Raw genomic sequence first — 21,099 nt, forward strand, 5'->3', positions numbered from 1 at the left:
ACAGCTATCCTGTCATTTGAGTGAATCGTTGAGGATTTTGGGCTGTTCTGTCAGGTTGTGAGGGAGATCAGAGCCTTAAAATCGTATTCTGCTGTCATAGCGGAGGCGCTTCGGGCTTGGCTTCTGGATGTCATGTTTTTGTAAGCCTGTCTCAAAATTCTCGGCTCTGTCACTCACTAATTCAACTTTGCTAGGGTGTGGCTTTGAGCAGAGTTGGAGATGTTGCCGGGTAGGTAGGCCTTTTGGTTTCTTTGTTCCCTTTTCTGGTTGAAACGGTTGTAGCACACTAGGTATTTTCTTTGAAATAGATAAGAGGAAATCCTTTATATTAGGGAAAAAAGAAGACCCTGGCTGATCCAGTGATCCTCTGCTTCTTGCTGCTCATGCCTTTCTCTGTTTGTACTTCTGTTTTCAGTTCAAGTTTAATCCCGCCCAATCAATTCATCGGTCAGAAATGGTAAGGCGTTGTGGCAGATGGTGCATTCAACATTCAGCGTGATTTGACACTTAGCACTGCTTACAGTACAACGGAGGGATTTATTTCTTGAATACAATCAGTAGAAGAAAAGAAGAGGATATTTTCACTTGATATTGTTAGTTTTGAGGATACTCAATGGTGCACCGCGTCTATATATAAATGGGGTTGCCTGCATAATTATTTATGTTTACCCTAGTAATATGGGCCTTGATAATGCGTCTGCTAATTTGCCTAATCCTGGTTCTTGCTCATGTCCTGACTTCACTCCACCCCTGGAACCAACACAATTTCCAAATCCACCACTCTTGGGCAATTAACCTCTGCCAGTTAGGCAGTTACACAGGAGTGTGTTTTAAACATTCTTAATCATGCAGGCCAAGCATTAGTTATTCTAGAACAAGCAACGATCACAAACACAACTTATTCCCGGTCACAGTTCATAGCATATCAAGCAACTTGATCATGATCGACACATCTAGATGACACGACACCGTTTACCTCCTAAGTTAATTAGGTGCCGCGTGGTGTGATGATTCGGGTGGATCAACATCGTAGGCGAGGCGCGACAGAGCCGTGACGACGGTGCCGATGGGTGCTCTCATGGCATGACTGTCGTGGGTGCACACCGAAGCAACTTCGAGGGCCTCCTGCAAGTCCAAGGACGGATATCGTCCCTGCAGTGCCGGGTCTGCCATCCGGCGGAAGTGGCTCCTGTCCTTCATCATTGTTCGGGCCTGATCCAACAACAAACATCAGTACACGACATCACTCGGATCGTTCATGGCGAAACAAGAAGTAGCAAATAGAATCCCAAAACCATGGCTAATTAATTTACCCATGTGACAAGGTGCCGATGCTCCATGGCATCCTGGGTGTGATCGATGGCCCTCCGCCCGGTGATCATCTCCAGCAGCACGACACCGAAGCTGTAAACACTCGACCCCGGGAGCAGCTTCCCGGCCATCGCGGTCTCGGGGGCCGTAGTACCCAATGTCGTCCTCATGGCGATACCAGTACACCAGCCCTTGTCATGCTCGGCCAGTCCATATTGGGACAGCTTTGGGTGGTAGCCGTCTCCAAGCAAGATGTCTGAACTTTTGACGCATCGGTAGAGGACACCTTTGTCGTGCATATACTCCAACCCTCTGGCCACACCGGCGGCAATGTTCATCCACGTGTTCCAGTCCAGTGGTGCTTTGCCTGGAGATGAATCTGATGGTCACAAGAGCAGGTGGTTAACTTTTTTCTGAATGAAATCAGGTGGTTAACCAAACGAATCATGAACACAGTTATAAGCTTTGTAGCTAGATTGTTGGCATGCATATAAATAGCACACGTACGCACTTACTTACCGTGGAGGTGATCTTCTAGAGAACCAAATGGCATGTATTCGTGAACCAAGATCCGGTGATGGCCATCCGCACAAAAGCCAATAAGATTGACAATATTTGGGTGGCGCAGCCCGCTCATCATCAGCGCAAGGGCAAGAAACTCTCCATTATCTTGCTCCGATGATCCACTTGGATCAACTGCATGCTGCAGCTTTATAGCAACAACCTACAGATGCAGATGTTGATTGATCAATCATTTTTTCCCTCACATTGATCATGTTGTCAACTCGTCATGGTACGCACGTATATGAAACTAACAAGTAAAAGGAGAAGAATTGGATCGTCACCTGATTGATGCTCTTGAGGAAGCCTTTGTAAAGACCATCCTCCCGACCAACGATGCGGCAGGCATCGCTGAAGTTTCTTGTCGCCGCCGCGAGCTCCTCGAAGGAGAAAGTTCGTGCCACGGTGCCAGGGACGCTGCTGGTGTGTGGATTGGCTGGGGCAGAACGTGGGACCTCCTTCTTCCTGGCGCTCAAGCAGGGGAAACAGCTTGCCATTGTTCAGCTTGACACCGGCTTAGCTTCCTTTTGCCAGATCTGTGTGTCAACCAGAACAAGATTGTGCTGCATTTTCAATAGACATAAGAGCAAAACTATTTAGCTTCACAGCAGGTCAGTTGACATTGTACTACGGAAACATATGTCCCTGGAAGTTCAAATAGCAATGCTATGTTTACCGGAGTTTTGTTAGACTCGTCTCACGGGTTTAAGTTGAATTCACAGGGTGTTAAGAAATATCATGAATAATCTTATAGACTGTTCTGTTTATACTGAAATTTTGAAGTCACATGCATGTTTGAAACTTTGAATACATGTTTCCTCGTGTGCCTTGAATGACCAGAGGCTTGGCTAAAATATGTTATCATCCTCAAGATATGCACAGCGGTGTAGGTCTGGCACCTTTTTTGTGCTGCCACATTTTCATTTCTGAACTTGGCTCAACTGCTAGATTCTGAACAATTGAACATACATGGGTGATGATAAGTTGATAACTATCTTCTTTTTATTTGAGAACGTGATGATAACTATCTGTGCCAACTACTGTTCGTTTTTTCTGTGACACTGATGAATGAGGAATTAACAACTTCTCTACCATTAAATTATGTACTGTATGGGCTAGAGTTTGGGAAAATTAAACGTGCTGAAGCAGTGTAGATTCTTGAAAAAAAATAAACCAAAAACAACAATTTAGACCATAACCTGGAGCTAATCAAGACCAAAACCTGCCCAATCCCTGTTTTCTTTTTGCGAAATAGACAAGGAAAAAAGGAGCAAAACCACGCTTTCAGTTTTCAGATCTCAGCCACTCTCGGTTCTTTTCTTAAGACATCAGACCAGAGTACCAGACCAAGCTGATTTATTGTTACGTACGCTGGATTGGACGAATTCAGCCAGCGTGCTGAAGAAAAGGGGGAGTAGAGCGGGGAATTTTGGGGTTTTGGGGGACTTACGTTCTTGATGATCAAATCAGCTGGGGCTGCTGGGCCTTGGATCGAGCGTGACCTACTCGAGCCGAACGTGGTTGCAGTGGAGGAAGCCAGTGAGATCCAACTGCTCCGCCGGTCGGCTGGCTGACGATCTGCTTCAGAGTTCAACCCGCTGCTAGCTCCTCGCGCTTCCTCGGATCGTGGGTGGGCGCGCGTGATCTCCCCTGGGATGAGCCTGCTAGTTCATCGAGGTGGGGGATGAGTGGCCGGTGCCAGGGGACGACGGAGGGGAGAAAGGGGAAGAGACGAGTCCGTGTGGCGCAGGCGATGGACGCACCCGGCAGCTGACAGTCGCCGCACCAGCTGTGTAGTATAGGAGGAGGACTGTGGCTGCTTCCTTCCTGGAGTAGCCCGGCATGCCGAAAACGGAAAGTGAGACTGCTTGCGACTGCGAGAAAGAAACGGACGTGTCACGGGCGGTATGGCCGTCTCAGTCAATCAAAGTGGCCAGGACGGGTGGGTGCGGGTATGTGCGTGTGTCAGTGTGTGTGTGACTTTGAAACTTTAAAACTTTGAAATGTGGTTTTTTTTTTAAAAAAAATAGCTTCATGGACCTTGAGCACCAAATGGAATTTATGATCTTCAAGATACTTCTTTAGAGTGCTCGAGAAATAAATACCAATATATAATATAGTATGAAACACATCGTAGCGAGTCGGAACACGTGTTCAACCGGTGCAACAGTTTTGGTCTGAGGACACACATTCTTGCCCCCTGTGTTGCCCTATTGATGGGTTGTGTACCCTGTGTGGCGTCTCACCAGTTCAGGACCCATAGTTCTTCTCATGTCTTGTTGTCCGCTTTCTATGGAGCATTGTCCATGAGGCCCTGAGAGTGAATGGCAGGCTCCGGACCTAGGACAGTTCGTAGAGGCCTAGGCCAACCATACAGATAGGAGGAGACGCATCTTCTAATTAGTGTTCACGACGATGACCTGAACCATGTAATGATGTGTAACAAGATAGTGATCAGGCATGTCTTTGTATGGCATGCATATTTAAATTTATGACCTCCTTTCAACATAGACATTCACTTTCTAGGCAATGGACATGGATTGGCTAGGCTCATGATTGGTCCGGCTCCCTGGAGCCATGCATCATCTTCTTTTTCTCTTCTTTTTTTTGGCATGTTTATGTTGTTGCCTCAATAAATTTATTTATCTTTTCAACTTTCCGGCACTTAAACTTGATGAATGGACATGTGGTTTGCTACTTTGCTTTATACAAAGCAGGGTCGAAACCTGTTTCGAGTAATTTAAGTCAATATATTTCTAGAAGATTTTTAGTGGCCAAGGATTTTTTTTCTTTTAGAAAAAGGCACCTATGTGTAGACTGTGGAGGCCCTAAAAATAGTTTCCACAAAAATAGTTTTTCGTCATAGAATTTAACTTTAACTGAGGACTAGTACATATGCCCGTGCGTTGCAACGGGCGGAAAACTTGACAAAAGCTACTTCACATGCCAGTACGCTCCACTTACATTCAAGTCTAACAAACAAATAAGGTTGCCCTCATCTCTATAAGGTGCATATGCGGGTGTGTTGCCTCGGTTGAATTATCCTTAGAAACTAAGAGTCCCAAATATCAAACAATAAACTTTGTTAACAGGAAATGCAGTCAGTAGTAAGTTCACTTAGTATATGGTTGTCGACCTAGATTTTCCAAAATGCTTTGAACCGATGCATTTCCCTTGCAAACTATGCAGACAGAAGATCAAATTTGAAAAATTAAATAATTGTTTTTCTGGAAAGGAGAGGTGCAACAAGAGATCAGTTAAATTGCATAATAAAGACCACCATTTTGACATATCATGTAATTCCATCCTAGACACAAATCTTGCGACCAGTCTGTCATGCATTCCTAAAACAGTATGCCTCTTCAGCGGTCACAGGTGCACGGCTGGGAACTTTCCCCGAGCGTTTTGTCTGCAAGAGATGTTCAGATTACTTCATCTGTGAATAGACGGCACACCCAGCTAGTATTTAAGAACAAAACAATAAAATGCCGTTGAATTCCCATCATGTAGAATAAGGCACTGCCTCCATGAAACCTGCAATGACAAGAGCATGTAAGTTTTCTCGGCGTGGTATTTGTAATCCACATGCCCTAACTACCAAGTTCTCAACTAAGAATATATATATATATATATATATATATATATATATATATATATATATATATATATATATATATATATATATAATACCGCCACCTTATAATATCACCACTGCTATTCATAGATGCTGGTTGGTAGACAAATATGATCTGAAATGGTTTATGTCAGATGAAAGAGCATAGGGCACTTTTATTGTGTTTTTAATAGTGAAACTTCTATCTCTACAAAAAATTTCCCTCTGTTTCGTCTACATGTCGTGGCACAAAATATTGTTGCTACTACACAAGCTGATGAAAATAGTGTGTACAGAACCCGCGGACAAAGTTGCTCCATGTGAAATTCAACACGTGAAATCCACCCGAGATGTCGGTCTCTAGGGGTTTCAGTTTGGTTCTGGTGCCAGCCTTCCCCTCCATTTTGTTTCTTTCTTCTAGTTTTGGGCTTTCTCTTGCTCTCCCCTGTAATTTTCTTTTGCGCCTTTGGGCGCTTACTTGTATCTGTACTGACTGCCAAGTCACCTTCGAGTTGGAATATAACAAGCGGTGGGTTTTTTTGGGCCCCCGTCAATCTCGAAAAAAAAACCAAAAAAATCTACTGAAACCATATGCATAGATTATAGTAGTTATGGTAGCTCATTTCATGTCCAACAAAAATTCATATGTGTTCTCTAAAATAAAAACATAGGTCTTAAATATAAACACAAAGAAATAGTGTTTTCTTTAAAAGAAAAGGTGTAGAGAATGAACTATATACACTGAATAGTCATTACATGAATCAGAAGTAGAAGCGGTACTTTAGGACAAAAAACATATATTGTACAACTGGTTCTATCTGTATGTAACCATGCGAAATTAAGCTCAATATACCTCATTTTCCGCTGAAGTCAAGATCTATTGCAGATCAATGCGAGCAGCTTCAATGTCGAACCTTCCATATAGAATGCAGGCCCTTGTCTATACAATTGCAGTCAGAGTTGATTGCAATATTGACGCGTATGTCATGAGCAGCAAAATCATATGCTCCTGGGTTCTAGCACTTGCCCAACTGATATAGTTCAAGCAGGAAAAAAATATTCAGTAAACCAAAATGGAAACCTTTTAGAAAGTAGAGGGGCTCGGTGTTAAGCAATGGTTTCAGGTAACTATCGGGTTCAACCAGTACTATGCTACCTTCTAATAAACATGGAAGATGATTAAGGTCTCAATGAGATATAATGAACTGTAGTGTGGTCAGCAGCAAGAGGAACATTTAAACATTCAATGTGCCCATTGCAAGTGCTCCAATAAATGCAATAAGCAGAACTCAAATAAAGCAACATCTCTAGGACTGTATTCTGGAAAATATAAATAGAAGACCAGGTAAACTTTGCAACAGTCAATATACCTTTTAAGAAGAATCAATCGGCTATCATAATATTTTGACGGGCTACGACTATCATATTCAGCAACCAAAATGATACAATATATATCATAGAAAAAAAAACTACTAAGTGCAGGTGGCAAGAAAAAGAGAGATATGAGTGGTCAAACTCTCCTGGAAGCAAAGAGATCTTGACTTACAAACTCAAGGCACATAGCAGCATACCGAAATTTCTAGCTAGTTGTACTTGCAGGTAGTGAAAATTAAGCAGGCAATGTTAGGAGACTCGAAAGAAGGCTTTGGCCAGCCTGTGATCCGCACATTATATGATCATGTGCAGGTTCGTATTTTACTGTTTAAATTCTTGAGTCTCTCCTCATCTTGTTTTGAAATAGCTCCATGTTAAGACTTCTTCTATCCATAGTTTGGTAGTTGCTTGAGAATAATAGCTAGCAGAGAAACAGCTCGGGGAAAATAAGCATACGATAATTAGAACAAGCTTCTCTGGTTACAGGCTGCACATTCAAAAGGCAAGATAAGCTTGTGATTCCCCAAGCTGTTTCTCTGCTAGCTTTTTTATCCTTAATGGCAGGAACTCCGTGTCGATGGCTGTTTTTTAGGGCCTCGGCATTCTCACTCCAGAGAGCTACCATAGTTATATTACACCCCAAAAAAGATCGTCTTCACTAAACAAGAAAGCAATTGTGTCTCACTCCAGATTAAATCTGAGAACGGGTTAATAACTGGACCAAAACTAAACTATACCCGTACACGTACCTCTCAAAACCAAACCTGAACCATAACCAAATAATACCATTTCCAGCCCAACCAAAACTGCACCCAATATTTTTTCCACCCAAACCGGTCCACACCCAGTATATAACCATGGGTTTAAACCCAATACATAACCGTATTCAACTTTAGTTTAACAGTGACATGCCAAACAATAATTTAGCAGAAACATCCAAGACTTGCCTGAATCGGCAACAAAGAACTCTTAGAACAGCTAAAAAAGACAAGGCGGGCAATGTGGACGCATAACCAAATCATTTAACGATAGAGCACATCCATGTCCTGTTTTAACCTCAAATACTTTCAAGTCAAGCGTCGTACCGATTCATGCGGTGACAATATGCAGGATAATAAAGATAACATGGTCCATGGCACATTCCTAACAATTAACTCCACTACAAAATTCAGTCTAGAGAAAGTTCAAAATCATGACGACGACACAGACAATGAAACACGGCAGGCCGAAACACGGCTTCTAGGACGGTTTTCGCACTCTACTCCTCCTTGATGGCGCCCTTGTCGCTAACGTAGATACCATCCAAGAACTTCCCGATATCCTTGTTCTTGACGTGGCATTTCTGCATAACAGCAAAGGAGAGGAAGACTGGTGTTAGTGGTCTGAGTAGAGGACTGAAATCAATGGAAACTGCGATGCACAGCATATATGTGTTGTTCAAGTCAGATGAATAAATCACTGCAAATAACTGTGGAATAGCAATGCATGTCTCAGCAGCCATCCAAAGATGATAATTGCTTGAATAATTCAAGTGGAGCAGAACAAATGCACTGCTATAATGCAATCTGCCCAATAATGCAATATGCCAAACCAGCAGTTTTGTCACCAAATTGTATTCGCTTAGCGACAGTGTTTTCGCTTGTTTACTTTTTCTTGGTTTCAAGTTTAACGGAAAAGAGTATTTTCGCTTAGCGACAGTGTCTAGCATGCATGCCTACACTATAGCAGTTTTTGCTTTTTCTTGTTCTTTATACAAGCCAGAGTGTCTAGCATGCATGCCTACACCATATATAGAGGCATGATTTTGACAAGAATTAAAATTAATAATTCTGGGCTAGAAGAAAAATATATAACCACAGAGATTCGGCAAAGGTGTCCCATCACTGAAGATAGAGACCTGAAGTGAGGATGTTATGGATGCATATAACCCATGAAGCAAAATATTGGAACAGCCCCCGGAAGCACAGTTGGTCATGATAACATCAAGTGAGGTCTCTATCAATATATAACCACTGAAGACGGCCCATCACTGAACACTGATACTTCCCAAATCACTCTTAAAATGGCAGAATTTCACTAAAGTGCAGAATTGGCATACTTCCCAAATAGCCACAGGAAGTGCAGAAGCAATGATATCTGAAGAAAATGCTGAACACTGATACTTCCCAAATCACTCTTAAAATCATACTAAAGTGCAGAATTTCACTAATGAACACTGATACTAAAGTGCATCATGCAACATGCCAAGCTCCACGGATGCAACTACCGATGGCAACATTCATAACCGGCGCTTGGCATGAGCGCCGCCGGAGCACCGCTCCACATGCACGACAAAGCCAAACAACAAAGCGTCACTCGCCTCTCGCAAACTGAAACTGAACCTAACATGTACAATCATGCAGAGAACAAATCGAAGTGGTTCTTTGTTGAGGAATAAAGACCTGGTTGCTGCTGTTGTTGTTGCAGACGAGGAGGGGACCAGCAGGGGCACCTTGCCGGCGATGCGGCCAGAGCACCTTGCCGGCTTGCCACGGGAGGAGCAGGACCTGGTCAACAGGAGTAGCCGGTCAGAGAGAGAGAGAGAGAGAGAGAGAGAGAGAGAGAGAGAGAGAGAGAGAGAGAGAGAGAGAGAGAGAGAGAGAGAGAGAGAGAGAGGTACCTGTCGGCTGCCGACGGAGGGAAGGTGGCGCGGCGGAGACGGCCCGGCGACCTCAACCCTAACGGACGGGGAGGGGCGGCGGCAACGATGGGAGGGCCAGCTCGGGGTAGCTCATGCTGGATCTTCTGTCCCAAGGAGGGGGCGGCGCCGGAGGGGGACGGCGAGGCGGTGGCGCAAGGAAGGGACGGCGAGGGGGAAGAGACAGGGGGGCGTGCGGGCGGCGGCGAGGGCGAAGACGGGCGGCGCGTGGGTTGGGGAGCAGTCGAAGGCAATGAACCCATACAGAGAACCGGGTTGTACCCACAGTTTATAGCCCATAATACATCAAACGGTTTCAGCCCATAACCAACTAACCCAAACTGGTTTCTCTCCAAACCCAAACCAAACCGAACTAAAGAAAGCCTCAGCCCAATAAAACCTAAACCAGTCAAGCCCATAATAAAAAACCAAACCATTTCAACCAGTTTTTCTAAAACCACTCCCAGATTTACTCCAGATGATTATTTAGTGTCTCTTTACAAACTCTCTGCTTCATATGTGGTGGTGGTGTCACTCTGCAACTGTCAAATAGTCTATCTCTGTTAACTACTTTCCTGAATGGTACCCAAACCAAACAGAGCATTTCCATTTTTCTAGTTTATTGTTGTGTTATTCACCCATGAGCAATGTGATGCCGATACGGTAATAACTATTCATTATACTATTGCTCGCTAGATTATTTTCAGCTCAGCAGGTGTCATTCTCAAACTTCATATTCCATGGGAAATCATTAAATTTCAAGATACTCAAAGAAGTTTAATCGATATCAATTCTGTTATTATTGTAGAACGACACAAGTAAATGGGAGTAAACTCTAAAAGAAAAACCAGAGCAGTTTCATGAGCAAATATGCCTATGTATATTGATTTTCGCACAAAGAAAATCCTGGAGCAGGAAGTACCTAAAAGAAGTGTAACATAGAGCTAACAATGCATTAAGTGGAAAGCACAAAAACATATGCAGGAATCTTATAGAGACACATAAGTAGAAGTACCTTGGTGGCCGGGAATGCCGGCAAGGCTTAGTGCAGGAATCCTCATGGCGGACACGGCGGCCAGCCCCTAGTGGGTGGACCTGCTCCGTGCAGCCATGGTCTGACTCCTAGATAGTAAACAGGCAGAATTGGAAAGTGTGTATATGGTGAATAATGGTACTCCATGTTGGGGAACGTTGCAGAAAACAAAAATTTTCCTACTCGTTTCACCAAGATCATCTAGGAGTTCATCTAGCAACGAGTCATTGGATGCATCTACGTACCTTGTAGATCGCGAGCGGAAGCGTTCAAAGAACGGGGATGATGTAGTCGAACACGACGTGATCCAAATCACCGGAGATCCTAGCACCGAACGGACGGCACCTCCGCGTTCAACACACGTACGGAACAGCCACGTCTCCTCCTTCTTGATCCAGCAAGGGAGGGAGGAGAGGTTGAGGGAGATGGCACCAGCAGCAGCACGACGGCGTGGTGTTGATGGAGCTGCAGTACTCCGGCAGAGCTTCGCTAAGCACTATGGAGTTGGAGGAGGTGTTGGGGAGGGAGAAGGAGGCAACCTAAGGCCAAGGACTCAAGGTATGAGGTCCCTCCTCTCCCCCACTATATATAGGGGTGCCAAGGGGGGGTGGTGCGCAGCCTAGGAGATCCAATCTCCTATGGCCGGCGGCCAAGGGGAGGTTTCCCTCCCCCCCAAGGCACCTAGGAGGTGCCTTAACCCCCTAGGACTCTTTCCCCTTGGAAACCCTAGGCGCATGGGCTTAGTAGGGCTGGTGCCCTTGGCCCAAGCAGGCCAAGGCGCACCCCCTACAGCCCATGTGGCCCCCGGGGATGGGTGGCCCCACCTGGTGGGCCCCCGGGACCCCTCCGGTGGTCCCGGTACAATACCGATAACCCCGAAACTTGTCCCGATGCCCGAAACAGGACTTCCCATATATAAATCTTTACCTCCGGACCATTCCGGAACTCCTCGTGACGTCCGGGATCTCATCCGAGACTCCGAACAACATTCGGGTTACTGCATATACATATCCCTACAACCCTAGCGTAACCGAACCTTAAGTGTGTAGACCCTACGGGTTCGAGAGACAAGCAGACATGACCGAGACGACTCTCCGGTCAATAACCAACAGCGGGATCTGGATACCCATGTTGGCTCCCACATGCTCCACGATGATCTCATCGGATGAATCACGATGTCGAGGATTCTATCAACCCCGTATGCTATTCCCTTTGTCTATCGATATGTTACTTGCCCGAGATTCGATCGTCGGTATCCCAATACCTCGTTCAATCTCGTTACCGGCAAGTCACTTTACTCGTACCGTAATGCATGATCCCGTGACCAGACACTTGGTCACTCTGAGCTCATTATGATGATGCATTACCGAGTGGGCCCAGTGATACCTCTCCGTCATACGGAGTGACAAATCCCAGTCTTGATCCATGTCACCCAACAGACACTTTCGGAGATACCCGTAGTCTACCTTTATAGTCACCCAGTTACGTTGTGACGTTTGGCATACCCAAAGCACTCCTACGGTATCCGGGAGTTACACGATCTCATGGTCTAAGGAAAAGATACTTTGACATTGCAAAACTCTAGCAAACGAACTATACGATCTTGTGCTATGTTTAGGATTGGGTCTCGTCCATCACATCATTCTCCCAATGATGTGATCTCGTTATCAATGACATCCAGTGTCCATAGTCAGGAAACCATGACTATCTGTTGATCAACGAGCTAGTCAACTAGAGGCTCACTAGGGACATGTTGGTGTCTGTTATTCACACATGCATTACGATTTCCGGATAACACAATTATAGCATGAATAAAGACAATTATCATGAACAAGGAAATATAATAATAATGCTTTTATTATTGCCTCTAGGGCATATTTCCAACAGTCTCCCACTTGCACTAGAGTCAATAATCTAGTTACATTGTGATGAATCGAACACCCATGGAATTCTGGTGTTGATCATGTTTTGCTCTAGGGAGAGGTTTAGTCAACGGATCTGCTACATTCAGGTCCGTATGTACTTTACAAATCTCTATGTCTCCATCTTGAACATTTTCACGAATGGAGTTGAAGCGACGCTTGATGTGCCTTGTCTTCTTGTGAAACCTGGGCTCCTTGGCAAGTGCAATAGCTCCAGTGTTGTCACAGAAGAGCTTGATCGGCCCCGACGCATTGGGTATGACTCCTAGGTCGGTGATGAACTCCTTCACCCATATTGCTTCATGTGCTGCCTCCGAGGCTGCCATGTACTCCGCTTCACATGTAGATCCCGCCACGACGCTTTGCTTGCAACTGCACCAGCTTACTGCCCCACCATTCAAAATATACACGTATCCGGTTTGTGACTTAGAGTCATCCAGATCTGTGTCGAAGCTAGCGTCGACGTAACCCTTTACGACGAGCTCTTCGTCACCTCCATAAACGAGAAACATTTCCTTAGTCCTTTTCAGGTACTTCAGGATATTCTTGACCGCTGTCCAGTGTTCCTTGCCGGGATTACTTTGGTACCTTCCTACCAAACTGACGGCAAGGTTTACATCAGGTCTGGTACACAGCATGGCATACATAATAGAACCTATGGCTGAGGCATAGGGGATGACGCTCATCTCTTCTATATCTTCTGCCGTGGTCGGACATTGAGCTGAGCTCAATTTCACACCTTGTAACACAGGCAAGAACCCTTTCTTGGATTGATCCATATTGAACTTCTTCAATATCTTATCAAGGTATGTGCTTTGTGAAAGACCTATGAGGCGTCTTGATCTATCTCTATAGATTTTGATGCCTAATATATAAGCAGCTTCTCCAAGGTCCTTCATTGAAAAACTTTTATTCAAGTAGGCCTTGATGCTGTCCAAGAGTTCTATATCATTTCCCATCAAAAGTATGTCATCTACATATAATATGAGAAATGCTACAGAGCTCCCACTCACTTTCTTGTAAACGCAGGCTTCTCCATAAGTCTGTGTAAACCCAAACGCTTTGATCATCTCATCAAAGCGAATGTTCCAACTCCGAGATGCTTGCACCAGCCCATAAATCGAGCGTTGGAGCTTGCATACTTTGTCAGCATTCTTAGGATCGACAAAACCTTCCGGCTGCATCATATACAATTCTTCCTTAAGGAAACCATTAAGGAATGCCGTTTTGACGTCCATTTGCCATATTTCATAATCATAGAATGCGGCAATTGCTAACATGATTCGGACGGACTTCAGCTTCGCTACCGGTGAGAAAGTCTCATCGTAGTCAACCCCTTGAACTTGTCGATAACCCTTAGCGACAAGCCGAGCTTTATAGATGGTCACATTACCATCCGCGTCTGTCTTCTTCTTAAAGATCCATTTATTTTCTATGGCTCGCCGTTCTACGGGCAAGTCAGTCAAAGTCCATACTTTGTTTTCATACATGGATCCTATCTCAGATTTCATGGCTTCTAGCCATTTGTCGGAATCTGGTCCCGCCATCGCTTCTTCATAGTTCGAAGGTTCACCGTTGTCTAACAACATGATTTCCAAGACAGGGTTGCCGTACCACTCTGGTGCGGAACGTGTCCTTGTGGACCTTCGAATTTCAGTAGGAGCTTGATCAGAAGTATCTTGATCATTATCATTAACTTCCTCTCTAGTCGGTGCTGGCACCTCAGGAACATTTTCTTGAGTTGCGCCATTTTCCGGTTCAAGAGGTAATACTTCATCAAGCTCTACTTTCCTCCCACTTACTTCTTTCGAGAGAAACTCTTTCTCCAGAAAGGACCCATTCTTGGCAACAAAGATCTTGCCTTCGGATCTGAGGTAGAAGGTGTACCCAATAGTTTCTTTTGGGTATCCTATGAAGACGCATTTTTCCGATTTGGGTTCGAGCTTTTCAGGTTGAAGTTTCTTGACATAAGCATCGCATCCCCAAACTTTTAGAAACGACAGCTTAGGTTTCTTCCCAAACCATAATTCATACGGTGTCGTCTCAACGGATTTCGACGGAGCCCTATTTAAAGTGAATGTGGCAGTCTCTAAAGCATAGCCCCAGAAGGAAAGCGGTAAATCGGTAAGAGACATCATAGATCGCACCATATCTAACAGAGTGCGATTACGACGTTCGGACACACCATTACGCTGAGGTGTTCCAGGCGGCGTGAGTTGTGAAACTATTCCACATTTTCTTAAGTGTGCCCCAAATTCGTGACTCAAGTATTCTCCTCCACGATCTGATCGTAGAAACTTGATTTTCCTGTCACGTTGATTTTCAACCTCACTCTGAAATCCCTTGAACTTTTCAAAGGTTTCAGACTTGTGTTTCATTAAGTAGATATACCCATACCTACTTAAATCATCAGTGAGGGTGAGAACATAACGATAGCCACCGCGAGCCTCAACACTCATTGGACCGCACACATCGGTATGTATGATTTCCAATAAGTCGGTTGCTCGCTCCATTGTTCCTGAGAACGGAGTCTTGGTCATTTTACCCATAAGGCATGGTTCGCACGTGTCAAATGATTCATAATCAAGAGACTCTAAAAGTCCATCAGCATGGAGCTTCTTCATGCGTTTAACACCTATGTGACCAAGGCGGCAGTGCCACAAGTATGTGGGACTATCATTATCAACCTTACTTCTTTTGGTACTCACATTATGAATATGTGTAGCATCACGTTCGAGATTCATAAGGAATAAACCATTCACCATAGGAGCATGACCATAAAACATATCTCTCATAAAAATGGAACAACCATTATTCTCAGATTTAAAAGAGTAGCCATCTCGAATTAAACGAGATCCCGATACAATGTTCATGCTCAAAGCTGGCACTAAATAACAATTATTAAGGTTTAAAACTAATCCCGAAGGGAGATGCAGAGGTAGCGTGCCGACGGCGATCACATTGACCTTGGAACCATTCCCGACGCGCATCGTCACCTCGTCCTTTGCTAGTTTCCGCTTATTCCGCAGCCCCTGCTTTGAGTTACAAATGTGAGCAACTGCACCGGTATCAAATACCCAGGAGCTACTACGGGCACTAGTAAGGTACACATCAATTACATGTATATCATATATACCTTTGGTTTTGCCGGCCTTCTTATCCGCTAAGTACTTAGGGCAGTTCCGCTTCCAGTGACCGCTTCCCTTGCAATAAAAGCACTCAGTCTCGGGCTTGGGTCCATTCTTTGGCTTCTTCCCAGCAGCTTGCTTGCCGGGCGCGGCAACCTCCTTGCCGTCCTTCTTGAAGTTCTTTTTACCCTTGCCTTTCTTGAACTTAGTGGTTTTATTGACCATCAACACTTGATGTTCCTTTCTGACTTCTACCTCTGCTGATTTCAGCATAGCAAATACCTCAGGAATGGTCTTTTCCATCCCCTGCATATTGAAGTTCATCACAAAGCTCTTGTAGCTTGGTGGAAGCGACTGGAGGATTCTGTCAATGACCGCATCATCCGGGAGATTAACTCCCAGCTGAGTCAAGCGGTTATGCAACCCAGACATAGTGAGTATGTGCTCACTGACAGAACTGTTTTCCTCCATCTTACAGCTAAAGAATTTGTCGGAGACTTCATATCTCTCGACCCGGGCATGAGCTTGGAAAACCATTTTCAGCTCTTCGAACATCTCATATGCTCCATGTCTCTCAAAACGCTTTTGGAGCCCCGGCTCTAGGCTGTAAAGCATGCCGCACTGAACGAGGGAGTAGTCATCGAAACGTGCCTGCCAAGCGTTCATAACATCTTGTTCTGCAGGGAGAACGGGTGCGTCACCAAGCGGTGCTTGTAGGACATAATCTTTCTTGGCAGCTATGAGGATGATCCTCAGGTTCCGGACCCAGTCCGTATAGTTGCTGCCATCGTCTTTCAGCTTAGTTTTCTCTAGGAACGCGTTGAAGTTGAGGACTACGTTGGCCATTTGATCTACAAGACATATTGCAAAGATTTTAGACTAAGTTCATGATAATTAAGTTCAACTAATCAAATTATTAGTGAACTCCCACTTAGATTAGACATCCCTCTGGTCATCTAAGTATTACATGATCCGAGTTAAACTAGACCGTGTCCGATCATCACGTGAGACGGACTAGTCAACATCGGTGAACATCTTCATGTTGATCGTATCTTCTATACGACTCATGCTCGACCTTTCGGTCTTCTGTGTTCCGAGGCCATGTCTGTACATGCTAGGCTCGTCAAGTCAACCTAAGTGTTTGCATGTGTAAATCTGTCTTACACCCGTTGTATGTGAACGTCTGAATAAAACACCCGATCATCACGTGGTGTTTTGAAACAGCGAACTGTCGCAACGGTGCACAGTTAGGGGGAACACTTCTTGAAATTAGTATGAGGGATCATCTTATTTACTACCGTCGTTCTAAGTAAACAAGATGCAAAACATGATAAACATCACATGCAATCAAATAATAAACGTGACATGATATGGCCAATATCACATAGCTCCTTTGATCTCCATCTTGGGGCTCCATGATCATCTTGTCACCGGCTTGACACCATGATCTCCATCATCATGATCTCCATCATCGTGTCTCCATGAAGTTGCTCGCCAACTATTACTTCTACTACTATGGCTAACGCGTTTAGCAATAAAGTAAAGTAATTTACATGGCGTTTCTTGATGACACGCAGGTCATATAAAAGAATAAAGACAACTCCTATGGCTCCTGCCGGTTGTCATACTCATCGACATGCAAGTCGTGAATCCTATTACAATAGCATGAACATCTCATACATCACATATAGATCATTCATCATTCATCACAACTTTGGCCATATCATATCACAAACCACTTGCTGCAAAAACAAGTTAGACGTCCTCTAATTGTTGTTGCAAGTTTTACGTGGCTGAATTAGGGTTCTAGCAAGAACGTTTTCTTACCTACGTTAAAGCCACAACGTGATTTGTCAACTTCTATTTACCCTTCATAAGGACCCTGTTCATCGATTCCGCTCCAACTAAAGTAGGAGAGACAGACACCCGCCAGCCACCTTATGCAACTAGTGCATGTTAGTCGGTGGAACCGGTCTCACGTAAGCGTACGTGTAAGGTTGGTCCGGGCCGCTTCATCCCACAATACCGCTGAAGCAAGAAAGGACTAGTAACGGCAAGAAAGTTGACAAATCTACGCCCACAACAAATTGTGTTCTACTCGCGCAAGAAGAACTACGCATAGACCTAGCTCATGATGCCACTGTTGGGGAACGTTGCAGAAAACAAAAATTTTCCTACTCGTTTCACCAAGATCATCTAGGAGTTCATCTAGCAACGAGTCATTGGATGCATCTACGTACCTTGTAGATCGCGAGCGGAAGCGTTCAAAGAACGGGGATGATGTAGTCGAACACGACGTGATCCAAATCACCGGAGATCCTAGCACCGAACGGACGGCACCTCCGCGTTCAACACACGTACGGAACAGCCACGTCTCCTCCTTCTTGATCCAGCAAGGGAGGGAGGAGAGGTTGAGGGAGATGGCACCAGCAGCAGCACGACGGTGTGGTGTTGATGGAGCTGCAGTACTCCGGCAGAGCTTCGCTAAGCACTATGGAGTTGGAGGAGGTGTTGGGGAGGGAGAAGGAGGCAACCTAAGGCCAAGGACTCAAGGTATGAGGTCCCTCCTCTCCCCCACTATATATAGGGGTGCCAAGGGGGGGTGGTGCGCAGCCTAGGAGATCCAATCTCCTATGGGCCGGCGGCCAAGGGGAGGTTTCCCTCCCCCCCAAGGCACCTAGGAGGTGCCTTAACCCCCTAGGACTCTTTCCCCTTGGAAACCCTAGGCGCATGGGCTTAGTAGGGCTGGTGCCCTTGGCCCAAGCAGGCCAAGGCGCACCCCCTACAGCCCATGTGGCCCCCGGGGATGGGTGGCCCCACCTGGTGGGCCCCCGGGACCCCTCCGGTGGTCCCGGTACAATACCGATAACCCCGAAACTTGTCCCGATGCCCGAAACAGGACTTCCCATATATAAATCTTTACCTCCGGACCATTCCGGAACTCCTCGTGACGTCCGGGATCTCATCCGGGACTCCGAACAACATTCGGGTTACTGCATATACATATCCCTACAACCCTAGCGTAACCGAACCTTAAGTGTGTAGACCCTACGGGTTCGAGAGACAAGCAGACATGACCGAGACGACTCTCCGGTCAATAACCAACAGCGGGATCTGGATACCCATGTTGGCTCCCACATGCTCCACGATGATCTCATCGGATGAATCACGATGTCGAGGATTCTATCAACCCCGTATGCTATTCCCTTTGTCTATCGATATGTTACTTGCCCGAGATTCGATCGTCGGTATCCCAATACCTCGTTCAATCTCGTTACCGGCAAGTCACTTTACTCGTACCGTAATGCATGATCCCGTGACCAGACACTTGGTCACTCTGAGCTCATTATGATGATGCATTACCGAGTGGGCCCAGTGATACCTCTCCGTCATACGGAGTGACAAATCCCAGTCTTGATCCATGTCACCCAACAGACACTTTCGGAGATACCCGTAGTCTACCTTTATAGTCACCCAGTTACGTTGTGACGTTTGGCATACCCAAAGCACTCCTACGGTATCCGGGAGTTACACGATCTCATGGTCTAAGGAAAAGATACTTTGACATTGCAAAACTCTAGCAAACGAACTATACGATCTTGTGCTATGTTTAGGATTGGGTCTCGTCCATCACATCATTCTCCCAATGATGTGATCTCGTTATCAATGACATCCAGTGTCCATAGTCAGGAAACCATGACTATCTGTTGATCAACGAGCTAGTCAACTAGAGGCTCACTAGGGACATGTTGGTGTCTGTTATTCACACATGCATTACGATTTCCGGATAACACAATTATAGCATGAATAAAGACAATTATCATGAACAAGGAAATATAATAATAATGCTTTTATTATTGCCTCTAGGGCATATTTCCAACACTCCAGTACAAGGATAAGCAAGTACATTCGGCAAGCCGGACATTGTTAGCAACAGAAAAGCAAGTCAACACTCAAGGTCAAATGAAAGTCCACAAAAAATGCATGAAACGGTGATAGGCCAAAAGATTAACTAAATGCATATGTAACTGCTACTTTTGGCCCAACAAATGCATATGTAACTGCTACTTTTGGCCCAACAAATGCATATGTAATTGCTATTGTGATCTTGACTTTTCCAGATTGAATCAATACAATCTTTTTTGGTGCATCAACCATCTTTCAACTGACAAATGATTCACTAATTGTTCTGAAAGCTATTGTGATCTTGACTTTTCCAGATTGAATCAATACAATCTTTTTTGGTGCATCAACCATCTTAGAACTGACAAATGATTTACTAACTGTTCAGAAAATACATGGCATTAGTTCAAACTGAGGGGATTCAAAGATTGGAGAGAAATCAGACCGAGGGAGGGTAAGCGGAGAGACTTCATGAAGATTTTGACTGCTGCCGCCGCGGTCCTCATGACTTAATCGCGGCACCGCGGCCTTCCAAGCGCCCTCACATCCGTGGTCTTCCACCGCCAGCGTCGTCGAGGTCTTGCTCGTAGGCTCGCCCGTGTAGCTGTCTCCTATGATTATTGTGGATGAAGGAGTGGCTGGTGGCGAAGCCGGCGGGGTTGGGGAAACCATTGTCGAGGTGGAAGCAGTGGGGAGGAGTCCCGGCGGTGCCATGGTAGCAGGTGCAGGAGGCAAGGGTAGGCGCGGCGGCGGTGTACGGCGGCGCCGGGCGGGGCGGGGTGGGGAGGGAGGCGGCGGCGCCGGGCGGGGCGGGGCGGGAGGCGGCGGCGCCAGGCGGGGCGACGCAGGAGGCGGGAGGCGGCGGCGCCGGGCGGGGCGGGGCGGGAGGCGGCGGCGCCAGGCGGGGCGACGCAGGAGGCGGGAGGCGGCGGCGCGATGGAGGTGGAGATGGGATCGGGACTCGGGAGGCAGAGTCGTGAGGATGGCTTTTTTTTCTATCGCCTGTACGGTTCGGTTGACTTATCACGAAGACTGCGGGTTGAATAGCAAAAACTACAGGGACTTTTATGCAAAAACGTCGACGACGTACGACCAGAAGCAAACGCTGCTTTATTAGTATATATGTATATGTATATGTATATGTATATGTATATATATATAATATATATATATATAATATATAATATAATATATATATATATAGTAGGGAAAGATTTGGTTCACGAATGTCTTGTCCACTTTCATCCGTCTGACCAACCGTGTGCCCTTTGTACTCTCTCTATTTTAAGGAGCATAGCTTTAGCAACAACTTGCATACAAAAAGAAGTCAAGAGATGTTGCTTGCCCTTCATGTGTTGGCTCACTCAGCCAATCCGTTGTAAACGCCTTTTTCATGCATTCCATTGTGATGTAGCCATATTGCATGCAGATGTGGCGTGGTGATTGGTTTATTGGTTACGAGGTATCGGCGAGAGTGCCATCCCAGGAGGTGGGCGTGTAAGATCGATCCGCCGTCCGTTTCTGGCATGCATGTCCTACGCCCATCGATCCGTCCACAGAGAGAGAGAGAGAGCGAG

General features: G+C 45.5%; 2 protein-coding genes and 1 long non-coding RNA gene across 5 annotated transcripts; all 3 read right to left on the minus strand.

The window, feature by feature from the left end:
- Positions 1-765: 765 nt before the first annotated feature.
- On the minus strand, positions 766-3,731 carry LOC123159133 (serine/threonine-protein kinase PBL27). Of its 2 annotated transcripts, XM_044576957.1 has the most exons (6): positions 3,636-3,731; positions 3,323-3,533; positions 2,157-2,435; positions 1,831-2,035; positions 1,314-1,690; positions 766-1,212 (listed from the first exon to the last, which is right to left on the minus strand). In XM_044576957.1, exons 3-6 carry the CDS (start codon positions 2,367-2,369, stop codon positions 985-987), a joined length of 1,023 nt encoding a protein of 340 aa, XP_044432892.1. In that variant the 5' UTR covers positions 2,370-2,435; positions 3,323-3,533; positions 3,636-3,731; the 3' UTR covers positions 766-984. The 2 variants fall into 2 exon arrangements, with proteins under 2 accessions (XP_044432892.1, XP_044432893.1); XM_044576958.1 differs by having other exon boundaries at positions 2,157-2,408; positions 3,323-3,663.
- A 1,470-nt stretch (positions 3,732-5,201) lies between these two features.
- On the minus strand, positions 5,202-20,250 carry LOC123160389 (uncharacterized). 2 transcript variants are annotated; one of them, XR_006480151.1, is made up of 4 exons: positions 19,968-20,250; positions 10,552-10,658; positions 6,339-6,516; positions 5,202-5,406 (listed from the first exon to the last, which is right to left on the minus strand). It is a non-coding gene; the product is annotated as an uncharacterized lncRNA (long non-coding RNA). The 2 variants fall into 2 exon arrangements; XR_006480150.1 differs by lacking the exon at positions 10,552-10,658.
- LOC123160388 (vegetative cell wall protein gp1-like) lies at positions 7,881-10,545 on the minus strand. Its single transcript, XM_044578209.1, has 3 exons — positions 9,519-10,545; positions 9,301-9,405; positions 7,881-8,201 (listed from the first exon to the last, which is right to left on the minus strand). Exons 1-3 carry the CDS (start codon positions 9,971-9,973, stop codon positions 8,099-8,101), a joined length of 663 nt encoding a protein of 220 aa, XP_044434144.1. The 5' UTR covers positions 9,974-10,545; the 3' UTR covers positions 7,881-8,098.
- Positions 20,251-21,099: the final 849 nt, after the last annotated feature.

The sequence above is a fragment of the Triticum aestivum genome, chromosome 7B (genome assembly GCF_018294505.1).
Source record: "Triticum aestivum cultivar Chinese Spring chromosome 7B, IWGSC CS RefSeq v2.1, whole genome shotgun sequence".
Classification (NCBI taxonomy): Eukaryota; Viridiplantae; Streptophyta; class Magnoliopsida; order Poales; family Poaceae; genus Triticum; species Triticum aestivum.